The sequence below is a fragment of the Mixophyes fleayi genome, chromosome 7, assembly GCF_038048845.1.
Source record: "Mixophyes fleayi isolate aMixFle1 chromosome 7, aMixFle1.hap1, whole genome shotgun sequence".
Lineage (NCBI taxonomy): Eukaryota > Metazoa > Chordata > Amphibia > Anura > Limnodynastidae > Mixophyes > Mixophyes fleayi.
This window is the reverse complement of record NC_134408.1, coordinates 29679362-29700965: the sequence shown is the minus strand read 5'-3', so window position 1 is coordinate 29700965 and position 21604 is coordinate 29679362. Positions and strand designations below refer to the sequence as shown.

Here is a 21604-nt window from a genome sequence, read left to right as displayed (position 1 = left end):
GCAGCCCTCTACCGTAAATACCTTACCTCAGGAGCACTCGCGTAGTGGCTGGATGGGGGGTCACACTCTGCTTGTCGAGGTCTCCGCAGCCCTTTAATGTGCTGATACATTGTAACCAGTGTAGGATGTTGTTTACATATATCATACCCTCTCTAAATATTATTATTTTTATAGGCGTCAAAACTTTTATTTTAAAGCTTAAAATAATATTTTCTTATAATATGCATTAGATTCTGACTGGTTCACAGGCTGTAGAGAGCTGGACTGGCTAGTAATGAGTGGTCTGCAATAAGGCTGATCTCACTGGAATTATTTGGGCCATTAATACATGTAGATTTGTATTTAATTTATTTCTGTACCCTGGGTTTAAAGTCTGTTTAATGGATATAATTACAGTGACCCATCTTTATATATTAAAACGGATACATAGGGTGTTAAAAAGAAGGTGACATAGAATGGGATTCATATATTTTAATACCCATCTCATAGATGGTTTCATTTGTGAGCACATGTATGGTATAAAGCAATGACAACAGTAAAACAGAGGAGCGTTGTAAAGGAGTATGTATTATTATATTAGTATGGATTAGTATGAATTTTGCTTGATTCCGCAATAGAAAAAAAATAAAAAATTGTTAGTTTCCATTTCTGTATTTTCTTTTATTTTTTAAGAGGCTTGCTTTGCATTATAGTATGTAATTTTATTATCCTAATTTTATACATTAAGCATTTTTAGTATTTTCTCATATTTATCATATAGAGGGGTATTCAATTGTTAGCGAGTTGGTTTTTTTTCCCGCAGCGTAAAAAGAAAAAATCTCCCGCAGGTGTTTGACAGCTATAGCGACTGTTTTGAGTTAGCACAGCAGGAAAACTCGTGCAATTCAATTGAAAAAGAGGGAACGCTGCCCCCGCGCGTCAGTGGCGGATCCAGGGGGGGGCGATCAGGGCAATCGCCCCCCTAGCAGACACTTGCTGCCGACGGCTGCACAGTATGTGCAGGTCCGTCCAGCCGTGACAGGCAGGGACAGTGTGCTGCCCGGCTGCTCTGATTGTGTTTAAAACACAATCAGAGCAGCCGGGCAGCACACTGTCCCTGCCTGTCACGGCTGGACGGACCTGCACATAGTGTGCAGCCGTCGGCAGCCTAAGATGTTAGAAAGGGGGCGTGGCCTAAATCCCCCCCCCCCCCCCCCCCCCCTCCTAAATCGCCCCGGGTACAACAGTTTTCTAGATCCGCCCCTGCCGCGCGTTCAAAATTGTGTTTGCAAGATTTTAGGGGAGTGAAGGGGAGTTTTAACGCGGTCATGTATAACACAAAAAAAAGTTTTACATACATTACCATACATTATATTGCATTACACATTGATAATATCTACATTACAGTACTTTCTTTAGCATATTTTTTAATTGAACTATTTTTTACCATGCAATCATCTATACCAGTCAAAACACATTACTACATTCATATTTGTACCAAAAACATACATAAATATAATTAATTAGTGATTTTATTTTATTTATTTTTTTATATTTATTTTAGTTCATTATTTTTTCACAAGAGAATCAACTTACACAAGTTAGGCATTAGAGATAAACATAAGTTTAACTTTTTTCCACATTATTACATGATTTCAAATACTTTTCAGAGGTTTCTTATTTTGAACACACCCCAAAGAGGTGCGAGATAAAACAGCATATTTTCCTGTTTAACGCGCCGCGTTAAAAAACAATTGAATAGCTTTTAACGCGGCTGCCTCTCGCACACCCTATACTTTCAATAGACCTTCTACTGCAGCGTGAGAGGACTGTTTCATGAAAAAAAACTAAAGAGTTAAACATGGAATTGAATTGCGGGTAAAGTTAACCCGCTTGAAAATGATAAAAAACAGCGTTAAAATGACAACGCGGTCAAATAAAAAAACTTGCTGACAATTGAATACCCCCCATAGATTGTAAGCTTGTGAGCAGGACCCTTTTGTCTGTTTTACCCAATTTATTTATAACTGTGTTTGTCCCCAATTGTAAAGCGCTACGAAATTTGTTACCTATATATAAATAAATGTTGATGATGAGGATGATATTTAACCTGATTAAATAATGTTCTGTCTTTGTCTTCTTACCAGACTTCCTCAAAGTCTGGCTGATTGGCTATTATAACTGCTACATCATTGTATTGTATTATTTGAATTAATGATGACTTTGATTTAAAGTTTTGAGCTGCAGGTTGAGATAGGGCGAAACCAGGGCTTCCTTTAAAAGTTCAGCTCTTGAAACAAACCTGGTGGTGGCAGAATCTTGAAATTAGTAGTAATTATGTGATATAAAAAAAGGGATTTATCAGGTGGGTTTGCTAGGATTTTTTCCACACATACATTACGCATATGAAAAAATACAAAGGAAACGCAACATACCCAAACAGTAGTACAAATGGTGTGACTGGAAACAAAGGACTCTTTCTTTTTCAGCCCTTTTACAAGCAATGTACTAGTATTAAAATTGGTAGTAAAATGCATGAGATTGACACCAGTGGACTTGTGTTGACCTGAGACAAAATAATGCAGGGAAAAAATGTGGAACGAAAGAGAAGAAAGTGCTGGTGGATGGACTAGCCCAGGGTTTCCCAAACCCAGTCCTCAGGGCTCCCCAACAGTGCAGGTTTTCTGGATCACATCTGACATAATTAGGACCACCTGTGGATCTGTTACAATGTGTCAGTCAGTAATGAATACACCTGTGCTCCAGCAAGGAGATATGGAAAACCTGCACTGTTGGGGAGCCCTGAGGACTGGATTTGGGAAACCTTGGACTTGCCAAATGTAGACAAGTGGAACCAAGCCAGAACTGGAGCAAAATAAAACTGAGCCCACTGAAGAGTCATCTATTTCAAGCCACAGGTGACTTGGACATAGATTTCTTCCCTTTAGCCTCTCAACAGTAGATAATTCTGAAAGTGTAATAAAGAAAATCTGGAGTTATTTGATAATTCCACAATAAACACTATAGAATTCTAAACAAATTCCACTTTTTACCCCAGTTTCAACTTCACGTTCATAAATTAGACTTTATTTTACCTTTATATTGCTAAATACTGAATACTTTATTATGCTCTAGTGATGACCGACCATACAGGCTACACCTCAGCCAAACTTTATTCAAGAGTGAATGTAAGAACACTGGGGGAAAAAAAATCATGTTAATGAGTCAGAATATTAACTTACCAAAAGCAGAGAAGATAGTGGAGAAAAGGGAAGAGAGTGAGGTTTTCAAGATAATCAGCAATTAGCTAAATAGCAATATTAGGAATATAGGGATTTAAAATAATGCTAGGGGAAAGAAAGCCTTAGGCTGGGTACACACTAGAGGGTTTCAGCCAATTATCGGGCCAAACACACAATAAACGAATGTTTGGCCCAATAACGCATTAGTGTGTACACTGCAACGATGAACGATCATTGTTCCAAAGCACATCGTATTGTTTCATTTGATTTGTAAACCAAACTAAAAATCTCGTTCAATGATGAAACGATGAGGTTCCAATCCTGCAGTGTGTATGTACTCAGGTCCTGTTGTGTCCACAGATCTCTATGGAGTGTGCCGAGTCACGATCTTTTCAGCCGATGGTTATGACAGATGAAGAGCACAGATCTGAAGGTAAATCTTGTAAACATGTATAGTGTGTACACATGAATCGGCTGCTGATCCAGACTTTTTTTTTCTGTAGTTGGTAAAATCGTTAAAGATGTCGCATAGGGAGAAATTTTCTGTAGTGTGTACCCAGCCTTACCCATCACACATTTATCCTTCTCAGGCCTCTAGAATTCTGTCCAAGAATTCATATTATTATTATTTATTTATAAGACACCACAGATTCCGTAGTGCCAGATACAGAAGCAAGTAACAAATAGATGAGGTAATACATACGTAGCACAGATGAGTGTGAGTAGTACTACGGGGACTCACACAGAGTGCAGCAAAAGACATGACAGGACGTACGAGGGACAGGAGACAGACGAGGGACATTAGGTAGAGAGTACCGTGCCCGCGAGGGCTTACATTCTACAGGGAGGGGTGGTGAGAGACAGTAGGACCAACTGGGAGGAAATTTTAGATGGCAGACGAGGAAGAGGAGGTGATGGATAGAATGGTTAGGAGGTGGTAGGATAGGGGAGCTTGAAAGGGTGAGTTTTGAGTGAGCGTTTGAAGGACAAGAAGGTTGGGGGAGAGTCGAGTGAGACAGGGTAGAGAGTTCCAAAGATTAGGAGCAGCACGGCAGATCCTCAGTAAAACACGTAGATGATGCTTTTTGCCGACTAGCTCATGAATACATCAAACAATACAGATAATGTAAATGAAAAGACTTGTTTGGGCATAAAGTGATGAACAATTCGTGGTGATAATATTTTACCATGCAATAAGACAGAAATAAGTTATAGGTGCTACATATATTTTACAGTGCTTGTGTATTTTATAAGACAATCCTGTTTTAAATGTTTAATTCGGGAGTTCTTAATAGGGCTGTTGTTTGGTGGCATATTGGAAACTATCCAATTTTCCATGACTCAACACATAAATATTTCCTCTTGCATTACTGTACCTTATTTTCTGTATATACATAGAACCACAGAAATGTATCCTATAATGTAACTCACTAACATGGGTTTTCCCAGATCCGGTGCTCAGGGACCCACAGCCATGTTTTCTATATCTCCTTGCTGGAGCACAGGTATATTCATTACTTACTGACACATTTTAAAAGTTCAAAAGGTGGTACAAATCATTTCACTGAAAACATGGACTGGTTTTGGGAAACTCTGGGCTAGATTCTAGGGATACAAAGTATGGGAATGTTTATCAAGGTTTGACACAGGTAGAGGGTCCAGACACATTTATTTGTAACTTTTTTACAGAACCTGATTAAATGTATGTCATCATTATAGCCTAATCAGGATCATTCTAACATAATATGGCAATGTTTTTATGATCTATAGCCTAAAATCTGAAGTGACTTTATTCAAATTGGTTTCAACAAACCAGTGTGTGTAAGAAAACAATGGGTTATGTAGTTATGTATATTGATGAAGGGAACAGAGATACCTTAGGGGTCTAGTTTCTGTCACTTTGGGAACCTAGGGTGATGATGTATCTCTCACACATGTCCATATAACGATACAATGTTTAGTGGACTTAATGCCATATTTCTGTTCCAGAAGAGAGTTATAATATATTTCTAGAACCCATTACCAGAACTGTTGTTGGACAGAAGTGTAATACATTGTTTGTAAAACAAATAAGCATATCAGTACACCTCTTGTAAGTGATTTCACAAAGGAGGAGAGTTTGAGCAAGGAAGAAAGTTTAAAAAGCAATTTTTAAAAGTATCAGTTATGGTGAAGACACATATACAAGCTAGAAGCACACTAAGGGGTATATTTACTAAATTGTGGGTTTGAAAAAGTGGAGATGTTGCCTATAGCATCCGATCAGATTCTAGCTGTCATTTTGTAGACTGTACTGAATAAATGACAGCTAGAATCTGATTGGTTGCTATAGGCAACATCTCCACTTTTTCAAACCTGCACATTAGTAAATGTACCCCCAAGAGGTTTGTGACCCCCTCCCCTTTGGCTGCTCACTGTCATATTTTATTTATTGACCCGACTGTGCCTCCAAATGAGATTTAGGAACCCATTTATAACACTTCAAAAAACATAGTAATGTAGTTGTCTCTCTTAATATTTAAATTAGACAAATACAAAACTAAATACAAATAATTAAGATTAATGTGTCTTTGAAAGGAAAATGCATCCTATTTCTAAATGATTTTCAATTACAGTTGTCGCCTTATTCTACTACAAATGTTCCGTAAAATAAATTCATATAAATTCTACAAGAGAAGTGACCTCCTAATTACACTTAATTATATGAATAAGAACTCCAGTGCGGATGGATTGTTATGTCTAACTGGACGTCATAAGCAGAGACAGCAATGGCCCTAAATGGCAATAAACTGTAAATGTAATGGTGAACAAAAGTCCCATTTAACGTAGTAGGCAGAATTATACCAAACACATATTTTTTTTAGATAAGTATTAATCCATATTAATGATGATGATTCAGCATATAAATAATGACTTCAACAACTACAGAATGTGTTTACATGTGGGATTAGCAGCTATCAGAGCATTATCTATTTATATGTAGTATCTTTGTGTAATTTTGCCAACAAATAGATCTCAGCAGACTCCGTCCTGCTAGCTTTAGGCTTCACAGTCTTCACATAGTGAAATCTCTGCCGCAGTCTGTCTCTTATTAGATTACTTTCACCCCCGTCCCAGAGTTTGCACAGGAAGCTCCCCCCAGTTCTCAGAACGGTCTCAGAGAAGTCCAGGAGCGATAGACATATGCTGATAAGTCTCTGGTGATCCAGTTCTCTGATCCCACTGGCATTGGGAGCCATGTCGCTCAAGATAACGTCTGCCTGCCCACAAGGGAGGAGGTTTATTATTTTCTCCTGGGTGGCAGGTACTGTAAGGTCGCATTTAGAAAGGAAAACTACTCCGTCCAGCGGCGTTATATGAAGAAGATCCACACCCAACACAAATCCAACACTCGCAGCAGGGTCTAGAAGAGCACAAAGAGAAGAGAGTGGGTAGAAACAGAGTAACAGATAAACGTAATGTTCTACTCTATGGAGGACACCTATTGGAGAATTCAATGCGAGGTCCCGTAGGAGCCTTCTAGACTGTTGAGGCAGTAAAACTTCACTGATTTTTGCTTGCACCTCACAGGGCTCTTTTGGACCTTGCACTTAATTGATTTCCTCTCCTTAAACTATATCTTATACATATTATAAATATAATACACTATAAGTATGTATACACATACTAAAAATAAAGATCTGCATTTGTAGCAGTATCTCTGGCTCTAGTGAGTTTTACTTAGCTTCGATGCAGCATTACTCCAATCTTGCAGGTCTCCCCAAAGGACCCAATAGTCCAGCACTGTAATTTCTTCTCCTACTAAGATGGGCCTTTTTCCAAGTAACTGTGGTGTTGTCAATGCGCCTTCCCTATAAATGTAAATTATAAAGGCATTTACATCAATGGGTAGATCACAGAAGAGGGGCATCGACAACACCAATGCCTGTTTCAATAAAGCGAACAGTAGTAGGAGAAAGGAGTGCAGCTTTACTGGATCCTTCGCAAGTCCTGCCCGATCTGGGGTATGCACCTAAAACACTTTTAAGTATGGTTTAGCCTATTTTTAAGCTTTCTGGGGGGGTATTTACTACCTATTAAAGTAATAAATTGGCCACAACCAATAGCAACCATAAGACATTGGCTTATAAAGTCCAACTTGCACACTATTGATGAAATCTAATTCCTGATTGGTTGCCAAGGTTAGAATATATTTATAGCTTATGCCTTGTAAAAAAAACTCCTTTATTTTATTGGTTGCTATTTAAGTTCGTGATTTGCGTTTTTAGGTTGTTTTTTCAGTGTGCGTTTTAAGTTTCTGTTGTGTTTGTTTCAAATAGTTTAACAAATGTCTAACATTGTGCACGCACTGCTATTGCCTCTCTGTCAGAAAAAAAGTGTATAAAGCAATCATTCATTTTATGACTTTCGATCGGATTAAGAAGTTTTACGAAAAAAGTGGTAAAGCACATACTCTTCTGGCTAGGAGACTACGACAGCGCTAATTGTGCAATGCAATAGGCTCGATCAGAGACACAAATGGTCTTTTAACCAATGACTGTACTAAAATCATGAGAAAATTCGCTATTTTTACAATAGACTTTATAACCTTCCCAAATCAATGGACCCTCCTCAATTGTTAGTAGCCAAAAATGAATACTTGGTGAAATGCTACCTTCCCAAATTAACCCCTGAGGTGATTAAATCCATCATGCCCCATCCTCTGTAGAAGATACCTTAGCCATTATTAAATCCATGAAGTCAGCTTCAGCCCCTGGCCCAGCTCTTTACAGAAAAAATCTGTAACATTCTATCCTCTATACTCACTTAGCTTATTAGTTGACTTCATGAGAGCTCCTCTCTTGGTTCAATCAATATCACTGCTACGTTTTCAGTTATTCATAAGATAGGCAATGATCCATCCTTCTGTGGAAGTTACAGAACGATCTCTCTACTGAACGTAGACCTAAAGATCTTTATTAATAAGAAGGAAAGGGGAAGAGGAACGGTTGAGGGGATCTATCCCATTAATCCCAGTGGTTCAAAACAGCGCAATTGAGTAAGTACTGTTGTAGAGGTGGGGGGAGGTGGGGTGAAGGCAAGTGGTTCTATGACACAAGGGTGGAAAGGAGAGAGAAGAGGTTCTGAAACATTCTACGAATATCCTGGGATGCCATTATATTCAGGAAGGAATGTAGAATGTCACTCTAGTTGTCTCAACAAAAACTAATGAGTACATTTAAATACTGGACCTACAGATCTACGCTGAATTTCTTACCAATAAGTTGTACGTTTGGCTCCCTAGACTGATTCATCCTGATCAGGTTGCATTTGTCCCTAGGCGACAAGACAGGACAATACCAGGAGAGTGATCAATCTGGCTCACGACATCAATTTCACTGAGACCGCCCCGTTACTAATGGCCCTAGATAGCGAAAAGGTGTCAAATCCCACTCGTTGGCCCTTTATGATGAGCACCTTGAATTATATGGATTTGAGGGTGAATTCCTCACTATGATTTCAGCCCTCTATTGCAATCCCACTGTCTCAATTTTTGTCAATTGTCCTATCTCGTCTTTTCCCATTACAAATGGCACCCAAGGATCCCCATTTTCTCCACTCAATTTCGCAATCACCAAACTGCTAGCCACCGGGATGTGGTGAGCACAAATTAGTACAACATGCTGATGACATTCTTATTTCTATCTGTAAACAAATGGCACTAGTCCCACACGTCTTTGATGAGCTACACCAATTTGGCTCCCTTCAAACCTTAAAATTCACTCAAACAAAACAGAGGCCCTGGACTTCTTCCTCTCCCCCACCCACAACAAACTATTAGAGATCCAATTTTCAACTTAAATAGCAATCATCTAAATTTAAATATCTAGGAAATTACATCACCATGAGTCTAGGCTCTCTATTTCAGGCTAATTATTCTGCCCTCATCTAAGCTAAAAAATCTGAATGAGCAGTCTGGAATGGATTGTTTTTGTCATGGATGTGCAGAGTCACTTTGGTTAAAATGAATGTACTCCTGAAGCTTTTATATTTGTTTCAAGCCTAACGTATTAATATACATCCCAGGACCTTCTTGACTCTTCAAAGGATAATCACCTCTTTCATTTGTTTGCTTCACTACCTACAACATCCACATCTGCAGTTATTTGGTCTACTCACTCAGTTGGCCCCCAGCAGGGTTGCTTTACCCCACAATTAAACTATGCCTCCCAATCTGTTATTGTTGATATAGCCCCTTCGCAATCTCCTCACATTAAACTTTTGCACAACCAAAATTCACCTCCCAGGCCTTAACCCTTAAGCCATCCCTTCTTGGGTGAGGTCAAGTATTAGAGTCCTTAATGAAGTACCAAAAAGAGGTATATTCCCTTGGAACATCTTCAGTAGGTCTTCCCATGACATCCCTACATATACTTTCCATCAATACCTACAGCTCAAACATTTTTACCATTCCTTCCTGACCAGGATCTCTGTGAGACCACTAACCACATTTGAACTACTTTGCCTGGACAGTCCCTCGTTCAGGGGCCTCATCTCGTCCCTTTACCACACAGCACTAACTAAAAGCACAACAGCAAAACCTTATCAAGAGAATAATTGGGAAAGTTAGTTGACATCCCTCTACATCCTAGATATTTATTACTCCCAGTTCCAAACATTCCAAAACACTGTTAAAAACTTGTTAGACACATTCTAAGAGCTACAACCTTTCTCTTAGGTCTATCCTGGGAGAGGCAAACCCCATCAAGCATGTCTGCACTGCAAACATCTGGTACATTATATATATATATATATATATATATATATATATATATATATATATATATATATAAAGGACATGGAATGGATTACCACTGTCCGCCGGAGTTCATCATCTTCCTTCAATAAAACTTGAAACCCTTGGACTCTAGTCAACAATATTCCCTTTTCACTGCTCTAATACCACTCTCATCCCAATCAGCTTTCGATTTTGGTTTCCTCACCCACCAACACTACTTCATTGCTCAAATGGACTTAACTCTTACCCCTTCCCCCCTTAACCTTCCTTTTCCGCTCCCTTCTTTTCAGTTCCTCGTTTAACTTAAATATTAGGCATCTGTATTTCATTGCCTTACTGTTTTTTGCATAATTCTGCCCATACTTGCAGTTTTTATATATTTTCTTGTCTAGTTTTAATGCATAATACAGTGACATATTCTGTTTATTTTATGTACTCTGTGAAGGGCATATAATTGTAGTTTTCACCATGCTTATCATGTGAGTAACCTTTCAGATGCGGTTATAAAATGTTATTTAACAAAAAATAATGATTGGATTTAAAACAAACAGATTGCAACGTGTGTTTAAAATGTAATCAATCTGATTACACATAAATGCAAAAGTCTGCTAATAAAAAATAACACAAACAAAGGTTATACCTGTGTGGCTGGCTTAATAACATATAATTAAGATATCTGGTTTTGAAGTTCCAATGCTTGTCCTTCATGATCCTTCCTCTCCCTCCTATGTCTTGGACATCAGTATTTACTTATTTATCTGAGTTTTCCCAAAGAAGGCAGAGGAAGGAGCCAGAAAAGCAGGAAACCAATGCTGAGGTATTTCATTAAACAACAATTAAACATGTATGTCTGTAACAGATACATTTAAAGAGAAGAGGTTCCCTCGATTTCTCACCTTGTTCCAAGGAATTCACTTTGTCAACAAGCACCTGACTCCAGGCCCCCGGAGCTGCACCACAATCTATAACATGATGTCCCGGTCGCAGGATTTTATGCTCCTTGTCAATTTCCAGGAGTTTGAAGGCGCTGCGGCAGCGGAAGTTTTGTGCATGTGCGGCTTTGACATAAGGGTCCCTCTGCTGCCTTGTCAGCCATAGCTGCTCTGCTCCAGTTTTGGCCTTCTCCAGACCCAGAGTGATATGCAAACTGCGACATTGCACTAACGAAGGAGCCATCTGCCAAACGCTGCAAATACAAATTATTTGCCTTTACCATGAAAACAAAATGTTATATCAATCCCATGTTTGAAATGTAGGACTATGGAAACGCTTCTTTCTAACAATTCTTTTGCTTTTTACAGGCAGTAGAAACCCATTTTTTACTTTCACCATAATATTTGTCTAATACAGTTATTATAACATCCATGCTACAACATTCCGCTCACCATAAATCTGTACTACCAACATTCTTATTCACCACTTTAACATGCGGCAGTGGTGTTAGCAGGAGGCTCAATAAGAAGCCCCAATGTCAGTGATTGTGGCTTCTCCATTGGTCCTCCTGCTCACACTCCCCTCCAAAATGTGACACACCCCCAGTTTTCATCCAGGACTGTGAGATTAACCACAGAGCCCAGGGAAGAACTGCTGCACAGTGCAGCTCCCTGGGAAAGAAAGAAAAAGGTCCCCGAAAAACTCATGAATAACATACACACGATGGAAAACCTATTGTGATCCAGTTCTCTGATCCCATTGGCATTTAGAACAGATTCAAGTGGGTGAAAAAAGGTTTCATTATCCAAGGTAGGAGAAGATGAGAGAACGTGGACAGCGGATCTGGAAGCATCTAGGGTGACATAAGCAAACCGAGGGGAGGGGGCGGGGTCCTAGTGCCTGGAAACCCCCCTCCAAGCCCGGGGCACTGTATAATTGAGGTGGTTGGACCCTGCTCCCGCTTCACACAGCTCTGCTTGAAAAGGGAGAGCTACGTGCACCTAATAGTAGTGCACGCAGCATTGCCCGTGTATATTATAGGGATATGAAGAGTTGGAGAGCAGCCAAGCACTGCCTAAAATTATAACCACGCCTCCATGCATGCTGGTAACTCCCACTGGCGGCTTGGTGTGGAAACCCCCCTCTACAAATCCTGCGCTTGCCCCTGGGTGAGAAAGGGGCTAAGTCCTCCAATAAATGACAGCAATATGGAAGTGGTGTGGAGAGAAAACACGGATAGTATGATATTCAAAGGACTACACGCAGAGGGTGGCTTCAGGAGGAATGACACAGAAAGTGCAGCATGGGAAAAGGAGAACTCCTACACCACAACCAAGTCTGCCTCTGTGTTTGGTGATGTGGGTAAGGTAGAGTTCCCTGCAGGAGAGAGCAGTAGGAGACGGAGTAGAAAAGTCCGATGGCGATGCAAGTTTGTAGCAGATTATTTTCTCACAATGGGGCTTACGTAGACTTGGGTGCATTTGTGTACCAAATGTACATAGGGAAAAAAATGCATACGTTCAGTAGGACGCACGTCAAGTTGCATTTGCGCCAGATGTATGTCAGACATACAAGTGTTTATACAATAGCATAGAGATGCAGCTTAGTAGTAAATGCTAAATGCAAATTACCCTATTTGTACACAATATAATAATGTAATGAAGTGTCTAACACATAAGAGAGACAATTATCAATAAATATCACATTTTCGCTATAAAAAGTAGTAACATACAAACACAAATAAAAGTAAATTAAATACAAATATTTGTCGTTTCCCCTTTGTAAATCAAATGGGAATCTTCCTTCCAGAAGTAGTCCAAATGAAGTGGCTATATAGTGCTGCTCATAGTCTGCACCAGTTGCCAGAACTAACATTTTGGGAGGTATCTTTCTACGTAGAAATGCAGACCATACACAAAAAACATCCAACTTTACATGAGCCTCAATGTCTTTACAGCTAGCACAACAGAGGACATCATTTTAATTATATTGCAAAGCTTTCTGAAGATGAATATAAAGAAATATTCTTAATCCCATTGTGATATTTTCTCATAAAAATATTATTGCACATTTATAGCTGCATTAAATCTGAGATAACCTGGGCAAGAGTAGTTCTTTAATATATGATTAATATGCCCAAAGGCACCGTCCTTTTAAACGTAGCTGCCATAGCAGTATATATTCATATGAATATTTAATATTCTATGCAATCAACTATTATTTTATGTACTATACGTGTGAATAATTTAGTTGCACTGTTTAATCATACTTCAGTCCCGATTACCAGTACCAAGGGGCACGTCTGCTGCTTGTTAGTAAGAAAATTAGTTTTTAAACATGATTCTCCTCGGTAACATACACACAGTACTGTCATATTATTCGGAAAAGTCACGCTGCACAACAAACTCACCGTGTCATTGAAGCCGCCATCTATTTTAACGTTATGACACATCAGAGCAAGAATAGATGAAGCAGCGTCGGCCATATTTGTTATGGGATCAAAACTAGTGGGGTGTGGACTTCATTGAATAAATATGTCAAACAGTGTTTATAGCATTTTGATAACGAAGTAGTAACCCTACAAATGTGTGTTACTTTACTAAACACGAGTAGGAAACAAGCTGCCCGAATTTGATATGGCTGCCGGGGGCATCATACTGGCTGGTCACGTGACTAGTTTTATGAGTTACAGCGGGCGAATCACACGTGTATGTATCCTGGTTGTATTCATTCATCTAATTATATATTGGACCCTGCAAAGGTAAATTGTTCTCTTTGGTCTGAGACCCCTTTACAATACAAGCACATACATTATATTAAACAAAAGAATGCATGATATATAGATTAACTTCTTGTCTACCGTGGGTTAAATCATGAGATTATGTATTCCAAGGAATCGTAAACTTATTTTAGAACTACAGTTAGTTAAAATATAGCAAAGCAGTTTGTGCTGATCATTGCTAAAAAAAATAATTATGGATAGTTATGCAATTGAAAACAAAAAAAAATGATTGTGATTTTCATTTTTCAAGTGCAGTATAGAAAATGAAAGCAATTGTATTATTGGTTACTAAGTTACACCATTTTTCCCCCTTGTAAACCCACATTCCTTAGTAATCAATGTATTATTTATTTATTTGGTAATACCTATATATACAGGTCCACTGAACCTCTACAACATTCAAGCCTCACCTGGAAATATATCTCACTCTGTTCACTCAAGGAGACCACTGCATGGATTGTAATATCAACAATATTTCAGGTAAGTAATGAGTATACAGCTTTATATAGCGATAATGGTTAATCCATGTACGGGCATCTCTGGTGCCTTGTAATACCCTATCACTCCTCAAGATTAGTCCCATGCATTTTTATATGCATAAGATTTAATATCTAGCAGTAGGAAAAAAATGTTAGTAACACACTCTGAAGCACGTTGTAACAGAAGCCTGCGGCATTCCTGTTGTTAGGGACAGGAGCCTCTGGATGCTGGTGGAGGCCCTGCCACTATAAAGAAGCCCCACGCTTTCTTTACGTAAATCAGCTTCTAGAGCACCCGCACACTGATAAATGACCAAACACAAATAAGGAGTTAGTGACGGGAAAGGACTGTAACTCTACTCCACTCTTTCAAGCGTAAAAGAGTCCAAGGGCTAGATTTACTAAACTGCGGGTTTGAAAAAGTGGGGATGTTGCCTATAGCAACCATTCAGATTCTAGCTTTCATTTATTTAGTACCTTCTACAAAAGGATAGCTAGAATCTGATTGGTTGCTATAGGCAACATCCCCACTTTTTCAAACCCGCAGCTTAGTAAATCTAGCCCCAAGGCTTTGTGAGGCACCTCAGACCCTGCTGCCTTTTTGCCACCAGCCGTACTGCCTGTTACCTTCTGGGCCACCCGTCCGGAAACTTGATAACATGTATGAATGGTGGATATACAAGGGTTGCGGCCACTGTTTCCCTTGGTTTTCACTCCCTGCATTCACTTGCTGATCTGATATATAAACCATAACAAATATCTTGCAAGTTGAGTAGAATGCATCATGCGTCCATGTTGTAGACTCCCAATATGAATACGTGATGCTCTGTGTGCACGTAATGAGTCTGAACCTGAACTGGTAAGTGGTTGCTGGTGGTTTTGATTGCGGTTTTGTGTATTTCTAATTAATCCAATTAACGGTTGTGCTGCTTTTATTTTAGAATCATTGTAATTAAGTGTGCTTTACAGTTTAATATATAAAACATGTATTGGTTATTACAGTAGGACCTTGCTTGTATGTTGCGTTATCAACATAAGCCAATTTATCTTTGTTTGATTACTAATCTAATCCTATACTCTAGATAGAGATACCCCGTAAATATGCATTGAAGAACCACTGCATTATTAATACAGACTGCTTTTGAAAAAAAATGCATGCTGTGAACCTTCCAGTACCAATCTGCCACTCTGATTTCTTTTATAAGCATCTTATATTAAAGGTGAGTTCAGGGCATCCTGGGCCTGCGGTATTATTGCAATGACTTTCCAAGTCCTAGAAGATCTCCGCTAAGTACCTGCATAAGAAGGATGGAAGCAACATAAATTGTAAATAAAGGTTATTTAAAGGTTATTTAAGAAGAAATCTCATTTAAGAAGAATTGCTGATGCAAACCATATCAGCCGCAATGTCCTCTCGCCATGTGAGGTAGATTTCAGCAATCTGTGGTTCTCCAGCTCTAATGGAAGTACAAGCCCAATGTCGCCAATTGCAATTAGCGATATGTTGTTCACTGTCTAAAATGTAATATCCCAGCAGACATCATGTTCACGTCAAAGCTGCTCACGCTTGTCATGGTCGTCCAGCCCCAGAGGATTTTGCTGGGCATGAAGAAACGTGGCTTTGGCGCAGGCCGGTGGAATGGATTTGGTGGGAAAGTGCAGAATGGAGAGACAATCGAGGAAGCCGCCAAAAGGTGAGAGCCTAGAGCAGTGTTGGGTAACCTGTTACACTCCAGGTGTTGTGAAACTACAAGCCCCAGCATCCTTGCCAATATATAGCAGCTTATTGCTGGAAGGGTATGCTGGGACTTGTAGTTGCACAACACCTGGAGTGTCACAGGTTAGCCAACACTGGCCTAGAGTGTAGATGAGGCTTACTGAATAACATAGTGCAACTAGCACCACTGTGAGCTTATAGCTGTCTTGCACAAGACTGGTCAGCAGTAATATCTGATTGGTTGCATTGAGTCACAGCACATTGAAGATGTTAACCTTCAGATGTTTAGCTTACTAACTGGTACATGCCTTTATTCAACTTTTACTTAATACGTTGCCTCTTTCCTCCATCTTTCTGTGGTTTTTAGCCATGTCTTTATATCAAGCCAAAGTTATGCTAATATATGCACCAGCTCCTGTAAATAATGTAAGTTCTGACATCATTGTTTATAATCAATGAGACCTGGGGGTAAATGTACGAAGCTCCGGAAGTCGGCGACTTTGCATGGGAAATTTAAAGCTGCAATGGCGACTTGCAGAAATCGGAGCTTCATACATTTACCCCCTGATGTCATCACTTAAGTTTCACTATTAAATACTGGTGTATTATAAGGAATAGTACCCCCTTTACTGTAAATTGTCCTGGATATTAGAAGTCACTTTGGATTTCCGTGACCTGCTTAAAAGCACTTGGGCTTCTCATTGACTTCTAATATCTTTATCATTTACTGTATAGGGGGTAGGTTAACCTATGAGTTATGCAATAATAAAAACCTTTCAAACCAGAAATGAAAGGGGTTGTTAAGCTGTTTTATTTGACAGCAGTGTACCTGGGACACACTTGTAAGGCTGGAGTGGGAGTCACGTCAGTGAATGTGAACTGGAGAAGATGTCACGTGATCATGTAGCTATGGTTACTGTCAATCATGTGCAGCTCACTCCATCTGGGAATACTGCCCCATTTAGATTAAAACTGACCACTGTCAAATACCACCAGCTAAGTATACAACACCTTTTAAGGGGACCCGTTTAGTTCCTCTACTATTGTGTGTTTTTACTTTACTACATAGTGCCTTGTGTATGACATAGTAAGCAAAATAATAGGTTCCTCTGACCACTCACTTTGCGAGAGAGAATTTTGTTCAGAATACTGCGCTCTCTTCTGGTCCGCTTCCTCCAGCCTGCACAGAAGTACAGCAACCTGGAGAACATACAAACTCCACACAGATAAGGCTATGGTCGGTAATCGAACTCATGACCCCAGTGCTGTGAGGCAGAAGTGCTAACCACTGAGCCACTGTGCAGACTGGAGGAAGCCTGTCGGGAGACACTATTAGACCTGAATAAAATGCTCGCTCAGTTGACCAGGGTTCTGGCAGACGGGGTACTTAGAGAAAAATCCCCCAGCACACTAGTATAACCAGCAAGGGAGCTTCCATTTCTACTTGTACATAAAAATGCTGGTTATAGCAGTGTGATGGGGGATTTTTCTCTGCGTTTGTTTCTTTCAGGATAACCCCACCTTTTCAAGCACCTGCTATGAACCTATAAATTGATTTGGAAACTTCCACTTCTGTATTGTTGGTTAGACAGGGTACTTATAAAGTAAAGCAAAAACATAAATCTGACCTTTCGCCAGGTCCTCTAGAGTTTTTTATTTTTTAAACTCTGGATTTAGGGACCAGGAATACAATGGTCCCTTGAGCCATTCATTAGGTGTAAATGAAATTGCTTGTATGGCAGCATATTATTTATATTTCATTTTTTGTCTTTACTTAGGGAACTTTGGGAAGAAAGTGGTCTGACTGTTGACACCCTCCAGAAAATGGGGCAGATCAAATTTGAGTTTGTCGGCAGCACAGAGTTATTAGATGTCCACGTGTTTCGGGCGGACGAGTTTAAAGGGGAACCAAGTGAAAGTGAAGGTAAGCTAGCTACTTGTAATTTTTGTTTCCTTTTCAGTAAAATGTTTTTCTTCAAAGCAAGGCTAGTGAAAAAAAGACCATTTAAAAACTTTACTGTGAAAAAAAAAAATTTTGTCCCTGTTTAGAAGCAACTTCCTCCCAGAGGGACAGATATAAAGTTATTAATTGAATACAGACCAGAGCTTTGTCCTTATACTGGTAGCCCCCTGCACCCACTCTTATTACTGGTGTAGAGAGCTGCTGTAGATCTGCGACAGCATTAGATGGGCTAATCACTTGAGCTTCTCCTGGCTTTGAATTGCTTGCACAAAGGTGACAGATATTCTATAAGCTATGGAAAGGAATGATTGGTGTTACCCACATACTCCTTCCTGCAGCACCCAGGACGTACAGTGGTAGAAGCCATTGTTGGGCAGACTCGATTACTCAGGCCTAGGTGTGCCTCCCATTTAATGTCAAGCCTGTCTGCTTCTTTGTAGTGTACATTTTCTATCATTACATATCACAAAGTACTATTGTTTCTTCACTTCTCGGGCTCTAAGAATTAAAGAACTGATTAAGAGTTGCAGGTAGGTGCATTTGTACAACAAAGATTTGTCCTGGTGCAAAATGAATGCACTGTGTGTGTGTGTGTGCACAACCTGCATCTGTATTTGGAGTTGCACGCATTGCGCACTTGAGGTGGATCAGAGGTGTGCAGACCAAGTTTAGCGCGCCCCTTTCTGATGCGTCTTATTTTGATGCATCCAACTTAAAATAAAGACTTGGAGATGCAGCTTTGCTCATACACAAATAGGGTGTTGTCTTCAACTCCAAATCAAGCCCTAGTTTTTATAAAATAATTTAATGTCTCTTTCTAAAATCTCTGGCTATGAGAAATCTGGTAACACGTGTGATTTGAGAGTGAGAGCAGATTTCAATTGTCACATTTTTATTTGCCCATTATTTATCTAATGCAAATGTTTAGATATGAATGTATAATATGCTTCTAGGGTATTACAGATTTTCTAGGAAGGTGTTTTCAAGTCTGCTTAATGAGCTCACCCTTCAGTAGAGTGCCATTAGTTCTTTTTCTTGACCACCTTACCTTATCTCCTCCTGTTGGGCTGGGTACACACTATAGAAAATTTCTCCTGACGCAATATTGTTAACGATTTTACCAAGGACTGGGGGAAAAAAAAAAGTCCAGATCAGCAGCCGATTCATGTGTACACACTAAATACGTTTTACACGATTCACCTTCAGATCTGTGCTCTTCATCTGTCATAACCACCGGCTGAAATGATGGTGACTCTGCACACTCCATAGAGATCTATGGACACTGACGGCCCTGAGTGCACACACACACTGCAGGATTGGAACAACATCGTTCCATTGTTGAATGAGATTTTTAGCTTGGTTTAAAAATCAAATGATACGATACCATGTGCTTTAGAACAATAATCGTTCACCGTTGCAGTGTACACACTAATGCGATATCAGGTGGAACGGTCGTTTATCGTGTGATCGCCTGAAAACCCTGTAGTGTGTACCCAGCCTTAGTCTTATTAATGTGCACCGATCCTTTCCCCATATACTAGTCTGAAGCATCACCAACTCTTATCACTGGTGTAGAGTCTGGTTGGGAGGTCTGGATTTATAAGAAACAGTAGACATAGCTGTGGCAGAGACAGCTTACATAGTTTGCTCTGACTCTGCACAGAGCGATAGAACATTTCTTATTAGACTCTACAACCTAATGTGCTATAGGATTGCTGGCAGGTAAGACAGATCATTTATCGAATAAGCTGTTCTTTATTTCCCCAGAAATGCGCCCCCAGTGGTTTCAGCTGGAAGATATTCCTTATGATGGCATGTGGCCAGATGACATAATCTGGTTGCCCCTCTTGCTGAAAGGGAAGAAGTTCCTGGCTTATTTCAAGTTTGAGGGACACGACAAGATTCTGAACTACTCAATGGAACAAGTGGAAGATATCGGAGATAAACTGACTGGACAGGATTCATCCAAGCAGCAGAACATTCAGTAACCTTTTCTGCTACACTATTACTGTGGTTTAATCTCCAACAATATTGAATTCTAGAGATCTTAATGTCCCAGAATGTTATTTAGCATGTTTGTTTAAGGGAGAGATACAACATTAGTGGCAGTAACAATTCTAGTAGAACTTTTCACTATTAGCCGTTAAGCAAATTGGGGGACAGGGAGAGTTATGTGGCACCGACTTTAGTACTTACGGTTTAAAAATAGAACTTAAATGTAGACTTTATTTTATATTAGTTATTGACCCAATTAATATTTTGGATACTAGAAATCTAATGATGTGTTCCGAAGTTTGTCATTGTTAATATTGTTTTATGGTCCGTAAACTGACTGAAGGGCATAACTCTGTAATATGGTTGCTTTTAAGGTTTCTCCAGTCTTAAAGAACTAAAATTAATATTTACCAGGCTCCCTTATTACAAACATTTCTCTTCCCTCAGACTACTACCAACATGATGGGGGCCCAAGCCAAAGATCCTTCATACTCCAACCTTGCAAAACACTGTTGTTCAGTTTCACATGTGCTGACCAGCCAGAACACTGTTGGCACTATCAGATTTGCCAGGTCGAGAGAGGGTTGGCAGATTCGCCTAAGCTGCAAGAGTCCATGCCAGGGACCCCTTCGGTATAGGCACCCCAGAGTTCTGCTAGACTGAGAATTGGGGGAGGGGGGTGTTTAATTACAGGATCTAGAATCCAAAAGAGAATCTAGGGTTTTTTAGAATTTTATTTATATCTTCGAATACAAGGTAAAAAAACACAATTACCAATGACCACAATACTATCTGTTGCACAAAGTAGACTGGTATAATGATAAAAGCATCACATAACAAACCTAACTAGTTAAAACAATACAGGAAAGTAAACATCAGGTGCTTGTAGCTATCCAGTAATGTAAGAACAAAAAATGCGTTTGTGTCTTGGGCAAGAAATTGGATAGAGGAAGGGTGGTAATTGGGGAAATGTAGGTGAAACCCTGATAATGTTTGGTCATACTTTAGATACTGTCTATAGAGGAGGGACCCCCCCCCTCCCACCAGCATTATCAGGGCTACACCTACTATGGGTGAATAGAAGTGTTTTCATGAAACCAAAACATTTAGACAAAGCTAAGTGACCGGGCTTGAGAAGGATCTCCATGGGTAGATGGCTATCATAAATGAACCAGTCACACCAAATTTGAGAATAGTTGTGAAACTTCTTATTTAAGTATGCAGAGATTTTCTTCTTGGGCACCAAGTGAGAATCTACTTTCTAATTTTGAGCCCCCCGCGGGACAAAACAAGACCCAGACACCGCACCGGTCAGAAGATTCTCACCCTTGCTGGTTCCTGTAGCAGCACAAAATATTTTGAATACAAATTGCAGTCTGGAGCTGCCCTCCCAAAGCTCAGCATCACAATCACCCAGTCTGGTTCTTCACTCGAATAGACCCTCATTCTCCTCTACTGAGCTATTTACCTGGGCCTGGGGCTATGTCCCCGTCCCCCCACCATCAAAGTCATCAGTCCGGTGTGTGCAGGAACCAGCTATCTCCAGGGCAAGAGCGTCACTGCCACAAAGGGCTTTCACAGGATCGCGGGGGAGAATTGCCAGTACGTTTGTGTTTTAAGTGTAGGACCACTTTTATGTCATTTGGAAATTATGACTGCAGAATGCCTGTATTGTCCACATAAGCCAAAATAAATAAATTACAATATAAAAAAAGATATATTTTCACGTTTAGAAA

General features: G+C 39.7%; 2 protein-coding genes across 6 annotated transcripts; one reads left to right on the top strand and one right to left on the bottom strand.

Annotated features, from left to right (window-relative positions):
• Nucleotides 1–6055: 6055 nt before the first annotated feature.
• Nucleotides 6056–13565, bottom strand: MRM2 (mitochondrial rRNA methyltransferase 2). Its single transcript, XM_075179549.1, has 3 exons — nucleotides 13343–13565; nucleotides 10896–11185; nucleotides 6056–6624 (listed from the first exon to the last, which is right to left on the bottom strand). Exons 1-3 carry the CDS (start codon nucleotides 13360–13362, stop codon nucleotides 6191–6193), a joined length of 744 nt encoding a protein of 247 aa, XP_075035650.1. The 5' UTR covers nucleotides 13363–13565; the 3' UTR covers nucleotides 6056–6190.
• Nucleotides 13566–13572: 7 nt separating this feature from the next.
• NUDT1 (nudix hydrolase 1) lies at nucleotides 13573–20278 on the top strand. 5 transcript variants are annotated; one of them, XM_075179551.1, is made up of 5 exons: nucleotides 13573–13693; nucleotides 14092–14194; nucleotides 15731–15887; nucleotides 17689–17834; nucleotides 19641–20278. In XM_075179551.1, exons 2-5 carry the CDS (start codon nucleotides 14167–14169, stop codon nucleotides 19859–19861), a joined length of 552 nt encoding a protein of 183 aa, XP_075035652.1. In that variant the 5' UTR covers nucleotides 13573–13693; nucleotides 14092–14166; the 3' UTR covers nucleotides 19862–20278. The 5 variants fall into 5 exon arrangements, with proteins under 5 accessions (XP_075035652.1, XP_075035651.1, XP_075035655.1 ...); XM_075179550.1 differs by having other exon boundaries at nucleotides 15728–15887; XM_075179554.1 differs by lacking the exon at nucleotides 13573–13693 and adding an exon at nucleotides 15399–15619 and having other exon boundaries at nucleotides 14096–14194.
• The last annotated feature ends 1326 nt before the right edge of the window (nucleotides 20279–21604 follow it).

Bases quoted from the DNA above. Each gene is read 5' to 3' on its own strand.
- MRM2 (XM_075179549.1), bottom strand. From the start codon at position 13,362: ATGGCGGCTTCAATGACACG. The intron at 11,186-13,342 runs GTGAGTTTGTTG...TTGTATTTGCAG, and splicing joins ATGGCGGCTTCAATGACACG to CGTTTGGCAGATGGCTCCTT. The intron at 6,625-10,895 runs GTGAGAAATCGA...GTGCTCTTCTAG, and splicing joins AGTGAATTCCTTGGAACAAG to ACCCTGCTGCGAGTGTTGGA.
- NUDT1 (XM_075179550.1), top strand. From the start codon at position 14,167: ATGGATTGTAATATCAACAATATTTCAG. The intron at 14,195-15,727 runs GTAAGTAATGAG...GTAATATCCCAG, and splicing joins TAATATCAACAATATTTCAG to CAGACATCATGTTCACGTCA. The intron at 17,835-19,640 runs GTAAGCTAGCTA...TTATTTCCCCAG, and splicing joins GGAACCAAGTGAAAGTGAAG to AAATGCGCCCCCAGTGGTTT.